The 16133-nt window shown below is 54.2% G+C and overlaps 1 protein-coding gene across 1 annotated transcript; it reads right to left on the bottom strand.

The window, feature by feature from the left end:
- Positions 1 to 662: 662 nt before the first annotated feature.
- On the bottom strand, positions 663 to 4603 carry VAX1 (ventral anterior homeobox 1). Its single transcript, XM_036265978.1, has 3 exons — positions 4363 to 4603; positions 3066 to 3253; positions 663 to 1232 (listed from the first exon to the last, which is right to left on the bottom strand). The coding sequence occupies exons 1-3, from the start codon at positions 4601 to 4603 to the stop codon at positions 663 to 665; spliced, it is 999 nt and encodes a 332-aa protein (XP_036121871.1).
- Positions 4604 to 16133: the final 11530 nt, after the last annotated feature.

Below are 16133 nucleotides of genomic sequence, written 5' to 3'. Positions count from 1 at the left end.
ACCACGACGTTTGGTTTATTGTCTCCCGGGGTCAATAAGCCCAGGAGGTGGCTGTGATTGGAGTTTCTCCGAAGGGAAGCGAACTCGGCGGGATTTGTCTAGCCAGGGAGCTGCGTGTGCACCGGCTCTCCTGAGGTCCGCAAAGTGGGGACCAGGGGCTCCCAAATGCCCTGGTTTCTCTGGCGAGAGGAAGGAATGTACTCCTTTTCGGTCTAAGGAAACCTGCCAGCTGTTTCAGCCCCTGGACTCTGCTTGCAGCTTTGCTCTTTCAAATATTCACAAGACCAATCAAAGGCAGCAGCGGCCCGGTCTAGAGCGGGTGTCCTGTGCTCTGGTCTAAGGACCAACCGGTCTTTTCCTCCAGGTTCCGGCACTGGCTGAGGCATCGCGTTGGCTAACTGGAGCCTTTTCCCCAATTCTTTGGATTCTCCTGGATTCTCCGAGGAAGTTTGGGGGGAGGAGAGAACACGTAGGAAAGGACGGGGGGAAAAACAGCCCACACGAGATAAAATTGGTAGCAGAGCCTGGTGGGGAAGGGGAGCTGTAAGAGGCCTCCTGGGAGCCGGGAGCCCAGCGCGGGAGCCCGCGCGCCTAGCTCGCGTGAGTCCATAAATATCACCACAATAGATACTATAAATATAAATACAGGGCAACACTTAAAATCAGTCCAGCGCTTTTTTCTCGGCCCCTTCTTTATTGTTGGTCCGAGAGTAAGGCTCGAAGGCTGAGGAGCTCAGGTATCGGGCGGAGAGTTCTTGCAAATTCCCGGCCAGCGAACCAGCCATTGTCAACGGGGCGGAGGATAGGCGGCTGGCGACGGAGCCGAGCAGCGAGGGCACCGGCAGGCTAAAGAGGCCGTGGCCGGCGGCCGGCGCCCCCGCGTGCAGTCCCCCTGGCCCGGCGGGCCCGGGCCCTGGAGCACCGCCCACGGTCGGTGGGTGCGGGGACGCGGCGCTGGTGGGTCCGGGGGCGGCGGCGGCGGCGGCGGAGCCCGCGGCGGCGCCCGCGCCCAGGGCGGGTAAGCTGGGCCCGCGCAGCGCCGAGCCGAGCGCGCCGGTGGCGCAAGGCGGCAGCAGCGCCGGCAGGCCGGGCGGCGACAGCAGGCGGCCCTGCTCCAGCAGCCGCAGCACGCTGCACGTGGCCGCGGTCTCCGACACCACTGAGCGCAGCTCCGAGTCCTTGCCCTGATCCTTCTTCTGCTTCGTGCGCCGGTTCTGGAACCAGACCTTCACCTGCGTACCAGGCGCGGGGAGGGTGGGAAAGAGGAGCAGGGGAAGACGGGCGTCAAGGGGAGCAGGCTCCGGGGTGCGAGGGCTCCGGGGGCCCTCTCGCAACCCCAGTCCCAGCTCCACCCGCGGTGGCAGAGGTCCAGCCCTGGAGCTCTGGGAGCCAGGACCCCCAGTTGGGGGACACAGCTCTGCTAGGCTGCACTTCCGGGTCATGGAACCAGGCCCAGGCTGGCCGATATTACCAATAAAGTAATAAAATGTCCACGACCTTAACTCAAAAGAGGACCAGAAGGGATTTCCCCGGGTGGCAGCACTACCCGCAGCTGGACTGCTGATCTGGGAGGCCTGAGATGCTGTGCCGCGAGTGGGAAGTCGGGGTCGGTGGGGAAGTGTTGCCCTGCCTAACACGACCCAGGCCCCTAACTAAACGGGCTCGAATTGAGCCTCAGCAGTGTTACTGTTGAAGGCCCAAGCAGCTGCTTCTTGTTTATTAGGGCGAGACTTGACCATCAACTAGCAGCAAACAGGGAAGACGGTTATAGAAGGAATCATTTGTGCAAGATGGACTTTACAGGCCACACTCTCTCCACCTCCTGTGACCACCATTTGGATTGGAGGGGCTGAGTTACTCAATTTACCACTCTGCTGCACTCCATCATGAACTGCAGAATGGCAGGAGAAAGTCGGGAGGCTGCATTGGACTAAATTCTCTCCACCATCCTCCCCTCTCACTTTCTCTTTTCCCTCTGTCCCTCTTCAGGCCCACGGATGGCCCAGAACGGAGTTTGGCAGCTACAGGGAAAGGTTATCCTGTCTAGATTTTGTAAACCATACCAAGAGGGGTGGTAGCAGAGAGACTAGGGGAAGGCTACCATGCCAACTCAGGCTCAGAAAGAACATCCAATATGTTCTGTCCTTGGTTCTCAGCTTTCTGTCCAGATTCCAGACCTAAAATGTTCCCCACCTGCTTCAGCGCTGGGTCTAGGATAAGGGACTGATCCTTAGAAAACAACGTCTCCCTTATCTAGGCCAAGCTGAGGCCGTGCCCTGGCCAAGGCCCAAAGGGCCTCCACAAGGCAAACCCCTCAGGCCCTAAAGTGCCTCTGGGCTGAGTCCAAGTAGTCAGCTCCATAGCATCATATGGATTTCATATAAAGCAAAAGACCTAAATCACAGTGGCAGTGCGGGCTCCCAGGGCCCCAGATCTGTCTCCCATCCCATACCTCATTGGCACAGAAGACAGGGTCTCCTGGGGTCTGGAGTGGGTGCTCAGGTCTGAGAATGGGGTTGAGTAGCTTAGGGCCAGGGGAAGCTTGACACTACCAGGGCAGCCTGGTCTGCACAGGCAGATATTAGAAATGAGTACCTTTGTAATCCTACTTGTCACCTGCAGCTCTGGGGCTGGGGGCTTTGGCCCTAGGCTTTTGGCTCATTGCACTATGGGCCTGGGTGTTGTGTAAGGTTCGGTTCCCCAAAGGGGGTGGTGCCTGAAAATCTGGCCAAAATGAGGTAGCTAAAATAGGGTGAACATCAGTTCTTTGTACAGCAGAGACAAGCAAGGAATTCTCAAGACTAGGGTCCAAATAGAATTCCAAAAGGACAGGATTGGGGGCCTCCTGGGCTAGGTCAAGTGAACAGAGCATGGGCCCTGGAATATTTGGGGAGGAGGGTGTTGGCTTATGGAAGGAAAATAGCCTTAGACTTTTCTTCTCCCTATCTCCTCCACCTCCCTGGGAGCCTCTGTCCAGAGCCACGACTAGGTGGTGAGGAAGAGCTGGCTGGGGGTGGGGGGAAAGAGGCTGGCGCAGAGCTGTGAGCGGCCTGGCCGCCGGGTACCTGGGTCTCGGAGAGGTTGAGCTGCCGGGCGAGCTCGGTCCTCTCGCGGCCCACCACGTACTGGCAGCGCTGGAACTCCATCTCCAGCCGGTAGAGCTGCTCCGCCGTGAAGGACGTGCGCGTCCTCTTGGGCCGGTCCAGGTCCAGGCCCTTGGGCAGGATGATCTCTCGGATGGACCCCTTGGCATCTGGGGAAGGGGAAATATCAGCCGCCAGAGCCCTCGTCTCCCTCCCCCTCCGGCTGGAGCTGGCTTCGGGAACAGTCGCCCCCAGCCTGAAGTTCAGGGGTGAAGGGGACGGCAGGGGGGGGGATGCCCGCGGCCGGGGAGCAAAGACTGTGTGTTTAGGGGACGAGGGGGCTGCCCCCACACGCTGACGAGAAGGAGAACCAGACTTTGCAGTTGTACAGCCCTCCGGACAGGGGAGGAGGAATAATCAATTTCAAATCGGCTGATGGTCCTTCTGGCTCGGGGGCCTTGACTGCGTCCGTGGTCTAAGTCCCTACACCGACCAGACCGCGTCCTGCGGGCCCCAGTTCTAGAGCGTGTTGACCAGACCGCGCTCCGGCGGTCCCCACCCCCACCCCGGGGTCTCTCTCCCTCCTGAGCCCGGGAGGCGGAAGGAGGAGGGACCGAGTCGGGGCCAGCAGGGCCTGGCGGTCTGCAGGCGGGGGCGGCGCCGGGCCAGGGCCGGGCCTCAACCCCGTGGCTGCCCAAGCTGAGCCCACATCGCGCGGCAGAGCGGGGCCAAGCCGAGCACGAAGCCGGCCTCCGCGGCCCGGCGACTGAGCCCAGCCGCCTTCTCAGGCGGCGGCGGCCAGCCCCGAACGCGGCACCAGGGCCTCGGCCCCGCGCGCCAACTGGCTGGGCCGTAGTCGGCGGTCGGTGGCGATCCTCCCGCTCGCGCTCGCCCCGCGGGGCGCGCTCAACTCGCCAGGGCGCGGAGCCCGCCACCGAGCTCCGGGCAGGTGCTCCGGGCCGCAGGGCGCGACCACGTCCTGCAGACTTCCCTGCTCCTCTCCCGGGTCGGAGGCCTCCGCCTGGAGCCTGGGCCCGCCCATACAGCCCCTCAGCTTCCCCAGCCGCCCCGCGGGTCGCGGAGAGTGGCGGTCCCCGGAGAGCGCGCGCCCCGGTGCGAGTCCCCATCGGCCGGCCGGACCCGAGGAGAGGAGGGCCAGCAACTTTCTCCGAAGTCCCAGCCCGCACCTCCTCCCCGCGCCCGGGGTCGGAGGCGACGCGCAGCTCCGGCATCAGCGTCGCCCCCGAAGAACGCACCCCGCCGCCCTGCCCATCCCTACCTCGGACCAGGATCCGGCGGCAGTAATCCGGGTCCGCAGAGGAATTGGATTTACTTTTGTTGCAGTCTTCCGCGGCGCCCGACGCCGAGAAGGCGCTCTGCGGCTCCTTGAGGAAGGCGGCCGGCAGGTTCCCGTCCGCTCCCTTGCCCTCCCGGCTCTCCTTGTGCGCGTTCTTGGAGACCCGGGCAGCCTCTGCGTCCGAGTGGCACCGAACGTCCATTTTGTCTGGTTTCCCGAACATAGGAGAGGCGAGAGCAACAGGAAAAGAAAAAAGGAGAAAGAGAAGAAACAAAAACCAAAACCAAAAAGAAGAAGAAGAGGCAGAGTGGGGGACAAAACCCCTACAACACAGCCCCTACGCCCGGCCCGGAAAGAGGCGAGAGGCAAGAATGAATGTCCCGGCAGGGTGGCTGTGGCGGCCGCGGGCGGGTCAGTGGCGACCGGCGAGTGGCGCGCTCGCCGAGAGGCGGCGGGTCTGCTCCAAGATCCCGGTGGAGCAGAGGTGAGGCCGCCTTGTCAGCACCCGCGTCCTCTGAGTACGTCCAGTGTCCCCAGCCTGGAGATCAGGTAGCGAGCAGCGCAACTCCGAAATGCCGAGGCTCCCGCCTGTTACTGAGACAGCGAGTTGTAGTTGTCCGACACCCAGGGGGACGCACACTCGCGGTTGCAATTGATTACGGGTAATTTCGCAGCCCCCACGTTTCGGTTACCTCATGAATACACTAAATTGTTTGGATAATATATCAGATCGTAATGGATGGTTTCTGTCCTTGTCCCCAATCAAGTAGGGGTTTAGCCAGTGAATAAACGGAAATGATTGGTCTTGCTTTCAGGAAACACACAATCAAAGACCCACACTTCCAGAAAAACTTTTGGCAAGATTCGTCCTGAATGGTTAGTACCATTAGCAGGCATTATTAACTTTCCCTTTGCCTTTGACCCTCCTGCTCACATATTGGCCAGAGGGTTTTTCTCTGCACTCGATAGATAGAGCTCAATGAGGGTGGAGGGGGAAGAGGAAAAAACAACAACAACAAAACAAAAACCCCTTACACACCCTGCAGAACACAAAACAGTTGCCTCTAGAGGGAAAAAAGAAGAGGAAGAAGAAGGGGGGAGAAAAAGTTTTCCCAAAAAGTATCTTCCCCCGCACTCTAAAATGCGAAGCTTTCATTCCAAACAACTCCTGCTTAACACACCTCCATGCTGACAGCCATCTTAAACTGCCACCTCTCTTCATTTAGTTCCCGTTGGATTTTTTCTTGCCTGCACCTCCAGCAGCCCTGAGGCAGCCCATTCAAAGGGCAGCTTTGTACTCAGAGTCCAGCAGGAGAGAGAGGGGGAGAGGGAGAGGGAGAGAGAGAGAGCCCAGAAAATCTCAACTGTGAGATCTGCTTCAAAAAAAAAAAAAAAAAAAGTTTTCCCCTAGCTATTTCATTGTCTCTGCTACAATATCTTTGAGAAAAGCAACAGCCAGTAATCCAATAAGAGCATTGATTAGGCTACAATGATTCAATTCAAGCGCATGGCCTTGTGCAAGGAGCATGCTCCAGCCCTTCTCGTCACCTTGCCGGGGCAGAAGCCCTCTCCACGCCGCTCTCCCCATTCATTCCTTTATGGGAAATGCAGAGCAAAAGGAGTGAAAGATGGCAATTATCTAATTGGACTATTAACAAACAGTCCTCTGAGTGCGGTGGTCTGGCGTGGCTCCTGGGCGGGGGAAGGGCCTGGTTCCCTGCCCTCATTCACAAAGAGTGCAAGGGCCGGGGAGGAAAGGGGGTTTTTTAAAGGGAGTGGGGGGGGAGGGAGGTTTGGCTGAGATTTTTTTACACAATTCCGAGAATGGGGGCGGAGGCGGGCGGGGAAGGGGAGGGGGCTAGGACTGGGGTCCTGGCCAGCGGTTGGGAACCAGGGAGGGAGGAGGATGCGAGAGTGTGTGGGGGGTGCCTAGGGGCTCCTGATCCCAGCCCGGCGCGCCCTGCCTGCCCCACAGTCCCGCTGCCGCCACCCCGCTGGACCGCAGCTAACCTGTCCAGGCCGGATGGGCCGCCACACTCCCCCTCCCCCTTCCTCCCACCTTGCCCCCTGGCCCCAAGGAGAGCCCATTCTGGGTCCGGTTCCGGAGGGCGTTTCAGGCCCTGGAGGCGGACCTTGGCCTATTACTTTCTTTCATCGGGGTGTGTGTGTGTGTGTGTGTGTGTGTGTGTGTGTGTGTGTGTGATTGTCCTGAGCCAGCTGGGGCAGTCGGATGGCCCCTCAGTCCTGTTGTCCGAACGCAGCTCTCGATGACCGACGTCAACTGGATCCTCCGGGTAGACAGAGCCTTTGATTCCCGCTCTCCCTGGCGGGTCGGCGGGGCGAGTGGGAGTGAGGAGGGAAGGGTCCTTGCGGCCGCCCTGTTCTGAAAACGTGGAGTGGGATTTAGACAACATCCAGCCAACTCTCCAGTTACTTCCCGCCACGCTCAAACTCTCAGGTGGGCGCCCCAGGCCCCGAGGGCTCCACTCCCGCGCGGGCCGGGACGTCAGGAGGCGCCTCTGCTGGGCCCTGGCAGGAGCTGGGCAGGTCCCTGGGATTGGGGTTCTCCCGCAGCGGCCCGGGCGGTGGGTGGGGCCCCCAGTTCCCTGCACAGCTGCCAGAGGCAGTACTGGGCATGTCCTCCAGGAATGATGGGGCTCCATATCCCGACCGACTGGCCCTTCTCTAACACCGGGCAGGGGAGGGTGGTACCCTCCGACAGCTGGCCCTGGCTGGGTGCCTCCCAGCCCAGCTGCTCAGGGTTCCCTAGCAGGGTACTTGGAGGGGGGACTTACACCCTAAGGAGACCTGCGGGCCCAAAGGAATCCCAGGCCCAGCTGAGCCTTGGCCCGAACCGAACTGGGCCACCTAAGAGTGGCTGTGGGTCCCTGGCCGCACCCAGCTTTGAGGCCTTCTTTTCCCGAAGGCCACTGCGCCCGCAAAACCCGCACTGACGCCCGCTGCGCTGGGCAAAGGCCCAGAGCGAAGTCTTTCAAAACAAAAATGTCCAACCCACCACCTCTTCTTTTAAGTCGTTGAGGGGAACCAGCCAGGGAGTGAACTATGTACTGCCCTTAGAAAGGACAACGGCCGTTCTTGCAGGGGAATAACAGTAGCATATTTGGTCCTAACTGGGACTGTTTATTGAGCAATCACTTCCAGGTGCATAACCTCATTTGACTTTCTTTCTTTTTCTTTTTTTATCCTCACCCGAGGACACTTTTCCATTTTTTTTTTGTTGTTGTTCAGATAGAGTAGGAGGGAGAGAGAGAGAAACATCGATGTGAAAGGGACACATCCAGTGGCCGCCACCCACCCGACCCAACCAGGGATGGGGACAAACTGCAACTGAGGTACGTGCCCTTAGTGGGAACCGAACCCGGGTCTCTCAGAACCGCAGGCCAAACCTCTAACCGCTGAGCCAAACCAGCTAGGGCACATTTGATTTTCTTAACCGCTCAGTCAGGAAGGTGCCAGTATCCCAGCTTCAGAGATGAAAAGAGAGTCTCAGATGGCCAATAGCTTGCCCAAGTCACACAGTTGGCAAGTGCAGAATTTAACTCGGTTCTGTCTGACTTCAAAGCTATGCAGGGTCTTCTTTATCCACCCCACAGGACTCTGCCCATTTTCTAGTTCCCAACCTAACCCTGCTTTGAGTTTTCATAATCTCCAGTGATCATGGTGTACATCACAGATACAGAGCAATGACCTTAATGTCAGTGCCAGAAATCCTGAGAATTAGGCATTGGTGTTCATGAATTTTATCCATAGAACACGAAGCACAAATGGAAACATGAATTCTTATTTCTGATGAGGCTATTTACCACCAGCCGGGAGCATCTCCTAGGAGTCTATCCCTCTCCTCCAGCAAGCTGCCTGGGATGAAGGAAGTGAAGTTTCTTGGGTCCACACCTACTAAATGAGTGTCTGAGAGCAGGGATGTGCGGTTCTAGACTCCTCCCCAGGGGGTCTTCCCACAAGTTAAAGTTGGAGGACTGCACCTTTTAAAATTGGGTCAAGTTAGGGGGTTCAGCTAGGCTTCCTGAGGGCACTGAACTTCTTTCTTTGTTTCTATCCACTCATTGGAAATAGAAATGTTTATTGGGGAAAGGAAGAACATGGGATATTATGAAAAACACCTAATTTAATTAAGCAGCCATTTACCAAGAGTCTGAAGGTGTCAGGACCTGGGGCAGGACCCAGGGTGGCTGCTGAAGCACCCAGGCCTCCTCCCTACAGCTTCAAGGACAGACCCTTAGCTAAGGGAACTCATGGGCCCTACGCATGGCTCAGGGTTGGTGCTCTGGAGCTGTGTCCCTTAATGTTCTAAGCCCTCGAAGGAACCAAATTCAGTCAAGAAACAGCCAAGCCATAACCTGGTTTTGCTTTTTGTTATGCATAGTACTTCTCCCCCCTTGTGACTGGATTAGAATTCTGTGGGCATCCATCCAGAAAAACCATGACAGGTTTCTGAGAGGACACAGTGGAGGAGGGAAGCCCGGGGATGGAAATTTCAGAAAAGCAGCTGCTGGCCCGAGAGACACTGAAGCTGTGTGCCCACTGGCAAAGGAAGGAGAAAACTCGATCAGTTATTCGGATAATCGGAAGCGAGCCTGTAGTACACAGCACGTGAGGACACAGAACTGCTCCAGGTAAAAATGTCTTATTCTCCCAACGAGTCGTGCGGCCCTGCCCAGGACTCTTCCCGCCCCACATCACACTCTGCAAGTGCAGACAGACCCAGAACAGAGCTGTGGAGCTGGAAGGATTTTCAGAGATCAGCTATTCCATAATCTTCATTTGACTTGACAGCTGAGAAAAATGAACCTGGAAAGACAAAGCGACTTGTTAAGGATTCGACAACCAGTTAGTGGGGGCATCTGTGCTGCAGCTCTGTTCTCGTGACTGAAGGCCGCCCTCCCACCACCACCCAGGCTTCCCAGCACCTGAACAAGATGAATGTGAGGTGCTGGGGTGAGGTGACGTGATGTCATATAAGTGAACGAAATCACAAGCAGAGTCTTGGGGGTGTTTTCATATCCCCTGCCTTCATCCTGTCTCTGCAACAGGAAGCAGGATTCGAGAGAGCACACAGCTTTCCTGTTCCATCTTCATTCTTTATTTCAGGAAGGTGTAGGAGGGAAGGACATGCTGGCAGAAAATCTGAGATCCTCTTAGATTGGGAGCATCTTGGATCAGCATAACTTCATGTCTGAAACGTCATTTTAAAAAGAACTGCATCAGCCCTGGCCAGTTTGGCTCAGCGGTTAGAGCATCAGCCTGTGGACCAGAGAGACCTGGGTTGGGTTCCCCCTAAGGGCACATACCTCGGTTGCAGTTTGTCCCCCACCCTGTTGGGGTTGTGTGGGTGGCAACCACTTGATGGGTCTCTTTCACGTCGATATCTCTCTCTCTCTCTCTCACTCTCTCTCTCTCTCTCTCTCTCTCTCTCTTCCTCCCTCCTCTCTCCCTCAAGATAAATGTAAAAAATGTCCTCAGGTGAGGATTTAAAAAAAAGAAAAGTAAGAACTGCATCAGAGGCGATGATACAACCAGAAATTCAGTTTCTGTAAGAATGAATCAAAGCACCCGATAATAGTGTCTAATTAAAAACAGGAATACCTAGCATTTATACAGAGACTATCATCCCAATCAAAGTTGCATGTGGCGACGAATTCACTCTCATCCAGTTGTCATTATCCCCATGTCACAGAAGGTAGTCAGGGCACTGGAGAAGCAATTGAATTAAGAATTGATGCTGAATATCTGAAGTGGAAATGCAGCCATATGCCCAGATACTTCTTCTCCATTTTAGCTCAAGACAGTATTAGCCAATGTGCAGACAGCTAAGTTCTGAATTATTCTGACTACATTTCAGGCAAATAATCCCATTGGACTCCATTTCCCAACTTTGAATTTTATACCAAAAACAAAATTCTTTATCTATTTTGTACATAGAAGCAACATACAATTTTTACGTTGGAAGGGGCCTTAGAGTGATGTAATAAACAAACAGGGTTCTGGGGACTGCCAAGCTGTCTGACTCATATGTTTCTATCCCAGCTCTACTTGCTAGGTGTGTGGCTTTAGGTTGGCTACTTTGGTTCTCTGTGACCCAGTAGCCTGTCTGCAAAATAAGGTCAATTCTAGTACCTACACGGCTATTATGTAACATAAGTGAAGTGCTTAGAACAATGCTTGGTACCCAGGAAGCACTGTCAATACAATTTACTACTTGTGTCTTTCTCCAAGTATCTCCCATGTGGCTGGCACCAAGTTGGAACCAAAGACAGCAAGAAGGAATCAAGAGCCAGAGTAACTGAAAAGTTCAGATAATAGATGGCAAAGCTGATTGGCTTCATACTGATTCAATACCGTATAACAGTAATAAACAGTTGGTGTGTATTAAAGGACTTACTGACTGTTATGATCTCATTTAATTCTCATAACAACCCTTTGAGAAAAGAACAGTATGCATACCCACTGTGTTGGATTCAAAGTGGCCATACATTCTTTGCCATTGCTCCCCTTAGGAGGTGGAGTCTATTTCCCCTTTGCTGAATGTGGCTAGCTTTGCAACATGCTCTGATCAATAGAATGAGATGGCGGTGCCACTGTGTCAGTTCTCAGGCTAGGTCTTAAAGAGCCCTGGTCACTTCTGTTCTTGCTGTCTTGGAACCCAGCCGTCATGCTATAAAGAAGCCAGTCTAGACTACTGGAGGAAGAGAGGCCATATGGGAAACTGAGGTGCCCCCTCTGAAGCCATCAACTCCCAGTCATGTGAGTGAGGCCATCTTGGATGTTCTAGCCCAGCTGAACTTCCAGCTGAATGCAACCTGATCGTGGATGCTCTAGCCCAGCTGAACTTCCAGCTGAATGCAACCTGATCGTGGATGTTCTAGCCCAGCTGAACTTCCAGCTGAATGCCACCTGATCGTGGATGTTCTAGCCCAGCTGAACTTCCAGCTGAATGCAACCTGATCATGGATGCTCTAGCCCAGCTGAACTTCCAGCTCAATGCAACCTGATCGTGGATGTTCTAGCCCAGCTGAACTTCCAGCTCAATGCAACCTGATAGTGGATGCTCTAGCCCAGCCGAACTTCCAGCTGAATGCAACCTGGTCGTGGATGCTCTAGCCCAGCTGAACCTCCAGCTGAATGCAACCTGGTCATGGATGCTCTAGCCCAGCTGAACTTCCAGCTGAATGCAACCTGATAGTGGATGCTCTAGCCCAGCCGAACTTCCAGCTGAATGCAACCTGATCGTGGATGTTCTAGCCCAGCTGAACTTCCAGCTGAATGCCACCTGATCGTGGATGTTCTAGCCCAGCTGAACTTCCAGCTGAATGCCACCTGATCGTGGATGTTCTAGCCCAGCTGAACTTCCAGCTGAATGCAACCTGATCGTGGATGCTCTAGCCCAGCTGAACTTCCAGCTCAATGCAACCTGATCGTGGATGTTCTAGCCCAGCTGAACTTCCAGCTCAATGCAACCTAATGAGGAAGCCTGACAATATCACATGAGGCAGTGCTGAGCCAACCATGCTGAGCCCTGCTTAAATAGCAGAATCTTGAAAAACGACATGGCTGTTTTGTTTTAAGCTAAGCTTTGGGTGTGTTTGTTAGGCAGCAGTAGGTAACTGAAACACCCATTTTACAGATGGGAAACTGAGGCTCGGAGAGGCTAAGCAACTTGTCCAAGGCCTGACAGCTAGGAAATGGTACAGCATGGATTCAAATGCAGAACCATCCCATACCCAAATCCACGTTCTTGACCGATGAACTATACAGCACTTTCTATAGAATAACCAAATTCTAAAGAATAATCCATAAGTTTATTTTTGTGCTTTATCTCAGACATCACAGAGTGTAGGCTGGGCTGATAAAAGACATAGCATGTTACTCTTAAAACCATAGAGAATGAAAGTGTTAGGGCTGGAAATGGAACAAGGGTGGTCCTTGCCAAAATTTTCACCATTTCTTGAAACTCAGATGGGGCCAGCGCACTGGAGGTGGCTACAAAGCCCTGAATTTCTTTCTCTTGAAAAAGCAAAGCTGCGAAGAAACACGTTTGGTTCTCACCTTCAGGAAACGAGCGACACATGAACACGTAAGTGGTGGATGGAAAATGGCAACAGGTGGTTGCCTGGCTCTGCCTTCTCAGGTGACGCATTCTGGGAGAAGGAAAAAAAAAATTGCTTTTGTAACAACATTTTCTGGGTCGCCCAGAACTTTGAGGTTTTCCAGGAAACCTGGCTTATAAATTTGTATCTTTCTAAAATGAGTGCATTTGTGTTTCAAAGCATTTTTAAACCCATCATTTTCTAAAATCCCTTACTGCCTGAAAAGCTGCTGCAGCCATTAGTCAACAAGCAGGTACTGAACCTACTCCAGGCACGTCTGTCTCTAAGAAGCCCCTGTATCAGCACCGTAAAGTGTTTTTTATTTCCATGTGCAGGAACGCTTGCCCAGAAGTCACTTATTCTATAAACCTCACCCCATCTCGAAAAGAGTCCAAACTGGAAAAGGGCAAAGACGAGGCCATTGAGCGGTTAAAATGAGTGTATCTCAGAGTCTGTAAATTACAACCTGGGTTCTCTGCTCAGAGGAGACCTTCCCAGTCCCTCATTCAAAACCCATTTACTCTTATTTTAGACCCAATTCTAAGCAGCCTAATGCTCTCATTTCCTAGTCTGCAGAAGATTAGAGGCAGCAGAAGGGAAGGGAGAGGATGGCTTGAGGTGGGAACGTTGGTGACGGCGAGAACATCTGCTGACAGGGGATAGAAAACACATGACCACAATCGGGACACAAGTAACTACGCCTTCGAGCGCTTTTCAGGTCATAAAAGAGGCGGGACGCCATGTGACAATGGATAGTCAGGGAAATAAACCTCCAAAGATTAAATTGTATTTTTGTTTAAGAAGACAGGGAAGCACATAAAACCTTTGCGAAACATTTTAATGTGAAATAGACTTAGAAAATTACCTAGGTGTCACACCTTATTCCTTTATAATAAGGGAGAAGTCGCTGTCATTTTAAAGGCAAAACCATACCCATGTGGAGGTAGAGGGAGCCCCATGGACTCCCCCTCACTGCTGAAAGCTGGCCGAGGTGAGGTGCTTATCACAGGAGGACAGGGCTGAGCATGAGTCTGCGACACAGGCAACGGGATCAGGAAAAGCAGAAAGATGAAATGACTCCTCCAAGGTCACTCAGCAAAACCAGTAGCCCAGGCACGAAAAGGGGACCAAGAGGAAGGAACAGTCACTCACTGGTATTTGCAAAAGGAGGAAAAGAAAGTGGGAAGACTATTAGCACAAGACATGTGTTCCAAGACTTTGAAAGACGTGCAGCTACAGCGGAAGGGGAGAACTGTGGTCACTGGGCACAGACCGCAGCCACTGGCCTTGGAGCCCAGTGTCGCCGCACGCGGAGGCAGACACGCTCTGCACGGAGTGAGTCACTGGTCGGAGCAAACACCCCCTGAGAGAGAAGGCTGGCGGGAGAGCGAGGTGTTCTAACAGGGTGCTCCGCACTCCTACGGCTGCTGAGCGCTTCCACAACGCTTTCCCTCTTCAGAAGCGCTTCGCAAACATTAACTAATTCAACCAGCGTGACTTCTGGAAGGGAAAATTGAGCCTCTGTAATCTGAATTCTCTGAAGAAGCGAATAAAATGAAGGTTATAATGTTTGTGAAGAGGAGTACACAGAACCATACACCGCTTTTGTGGGGGATTAAATATTCAAGTGTGCTGGCGACGTTTGCTACCTTCAGGAGCTGTGTATGGCACTGTGCCACCGCAGTGCTACCAACTGAAGACCAAGTCCCAGACACCTCGGAGGACCAAGTCCCAGACACCTCGGAGGACCAAGTCCCAGACACCTCGGAGGACCAAGTCCCAGACGCCTCGGAGGCGCTCTTTTGCGAGTAGCCCGGTTGTCTGTGGCTGGCTGTGTCCTCTCTCTAGGTTCTTTCTGGGTGGCGCTGGTCTGGGCCCTGGGCCCTGGGCAGCTGAGGAAGCCTGCTCGTGGGCCCAGCTGTGCCCACCTCTCCACACAAGGGGCTCAATGAGAGGAGCGGGGCACAGACTCCCTTCCGGAGCCTGCAGCGACCAGAGGCGACAGTGCAGGCAGGACACTCAGCCCCCCGCCCCAGTATTTGGTTGCCGCAGCTCAATCCACAAATCCTGAAACACAGCCATAGTTGGAGACTCTACAGCGCCTTGTCCCACGGCATGCTTACTCTGCACAAAATATGTCGCCTGTTTCTACACACTGCCACGTTTTTTCATAAAAGGGAGACATTGTTACTCTTGGTGAAGAAAGCTGGAGGGGCTCATTGAAAATGTGCCTGGGTGGTTTCGGGGGGCCATCTAAGAAGTGGCTTCTGCATGCTGCTGGCCTCATTGGGATGGTGACCACGAATAGCAGACCACGCCGGCGGCCCTTCATCAGACAGCCCGCCTTTCATTTGCTCGTCAGTGGCTGGAAATGCCAGTGGCTCAGAGGAAGACCATTTCTTCGGAGAATGCATTTGGGGTCGAAACGAAGACAATTATTTTATAGCTGGAAATGGAAGCTCGAAGAAGAGAGGACCGAGGGGTGGGAGGCTGCACTTTTGCTCCAACTGAGTCACTAAAAAGCTGAATGACCCCAGGCGAGACCCTGCTCCATGTAGCCTTCACTTTCTTTTCTTGCTGAAGGAGGAACAAGACAGGATCTGTGATCTGCCAGGAGCTGGTGGTGGTCCCAACTGAAACGTCCTCAAAGTCTATAGCTGCACGTGGGAAGCTCAGGGAGCTGGGTCCTCAGGCAAAGACGATTTGTTTCATGGTACAGTCATCAGGGTCCAAATTGTATGAATGCTGCTGGGTGTTTGGAACAGGCCCCAAGAAAACACAAATAAGCCGCAGAACAGTAACGCTGAGCATTTAATATGCCAACGTGGATGAAGGCAGAGCCCGAAAACCTGACTCAAATCCAGCCTGTGGTTTTGTGTTTTGTTTGGTCCACATTGTATTCTTCTAAAAATCTGAGTTGATTTCAAATATTTTAAAAATAGGGGATTTCACTTAGAAACTTGATCCCCCAGTTTGTCTTGAAAAATTAGATGATCTGATTGCACCGGCTTATTTTCCCATCAGCAGTAAGCTGGAGGTGAGAAGTGATGGCTTACTGGAGGAGATCCAGGCTCCGCAGGTCCCCGCCAGGTAGGCCCCTTCGGTCAGCGACTGCTTGGCCTGGAGGCCTCGGAGCTCAGCTGGTACCATAGGCAACAGGTGCTTTCGACGTGTTTGTCAGGCAGTGGAGCTGGGGTTGCAGTGGAGCTGGGGTTGCAGGTGGAGCTGGGGTTGCAGGTGGAGCTGGGGTTACAATGGAGCTGGGGTTGCAGTGGAGCTGGGGTTGCAGTGGAGCTGGGGTTACAGGTGGAGCTGGGGTTGCAGTGGAGCTGGGGTTGCAGTGGAGCTGGGGTTGCAGTGGAGCTAGGGTTGCAGGTGGAGCTGGGGTTGCAGTGGAGCTGGGGTTGCAGGTGGAGCTGGGGTTGCAGTGGAGCTGGGGTTGCAGGTGGAGCTGGGGTTGCAGTGGAGCTGGGGTTACAGTGGAGCTGGGGTTGCAGGTGGAGCTGCAGTTGCGGTGGAGCTGCGGTTGCGGTGGAGCTGCGGTTGCGGTGGAGCTGAGGTTGCAGGCTGCCGTGGCCCCTGGAGCTAACAGTGGGAGAACCTCAGGGTGGGTCTTGGGTTCTCATTGCT

Source organism: Molossus molossus, unplaced genomic scaffold (genome assembly GCF_014108415.1).
Source record: "Molossus molossus isolate mMolMol1 unplaced genomic scaffold, mMolMol1.p scaffold_m16_p_17, whole genome shotgun sequence".
NCBI classification, from domain to species: Eukaryota; Metazoa; Chordata; class Mammalia; order Chiroptera; family Molossidae; genus Molossus; species Molossus molossus.
Note: the sequence above shows the minus strand (reverse complement) of the source record. Positions and strands in the feature narration are given on the sequence as shown.

What these genes read in the sequence shown, in the direction of transcription:
- VAX1 (XM_036265978.1), bottom strand. Translation starts at nt 4,603, where the DNA reads ATGTTCGGGAAACCAGACAAAATGGACGTTCGGTGCCACTCGGACGCA. An exon ending in CCGCCGGATCCTGGTCCGAG is followed by an intron (nt 3,254 to 4,362) that starts GTAGGGATGGGC and finishes CCCCTTCCCCAG; the next exon opens with ATGCCAAGGGGTCCATCCGA. An exon ending in TCAACCTCTCCGAGACCCAG is followed by an intron (nt 1,233 to 3,065) that starts GTACCCGGCGGC and finishes CCTGGTACGCAG; the next exon opens with GTGAAGGTCTGGTTCCAGAA.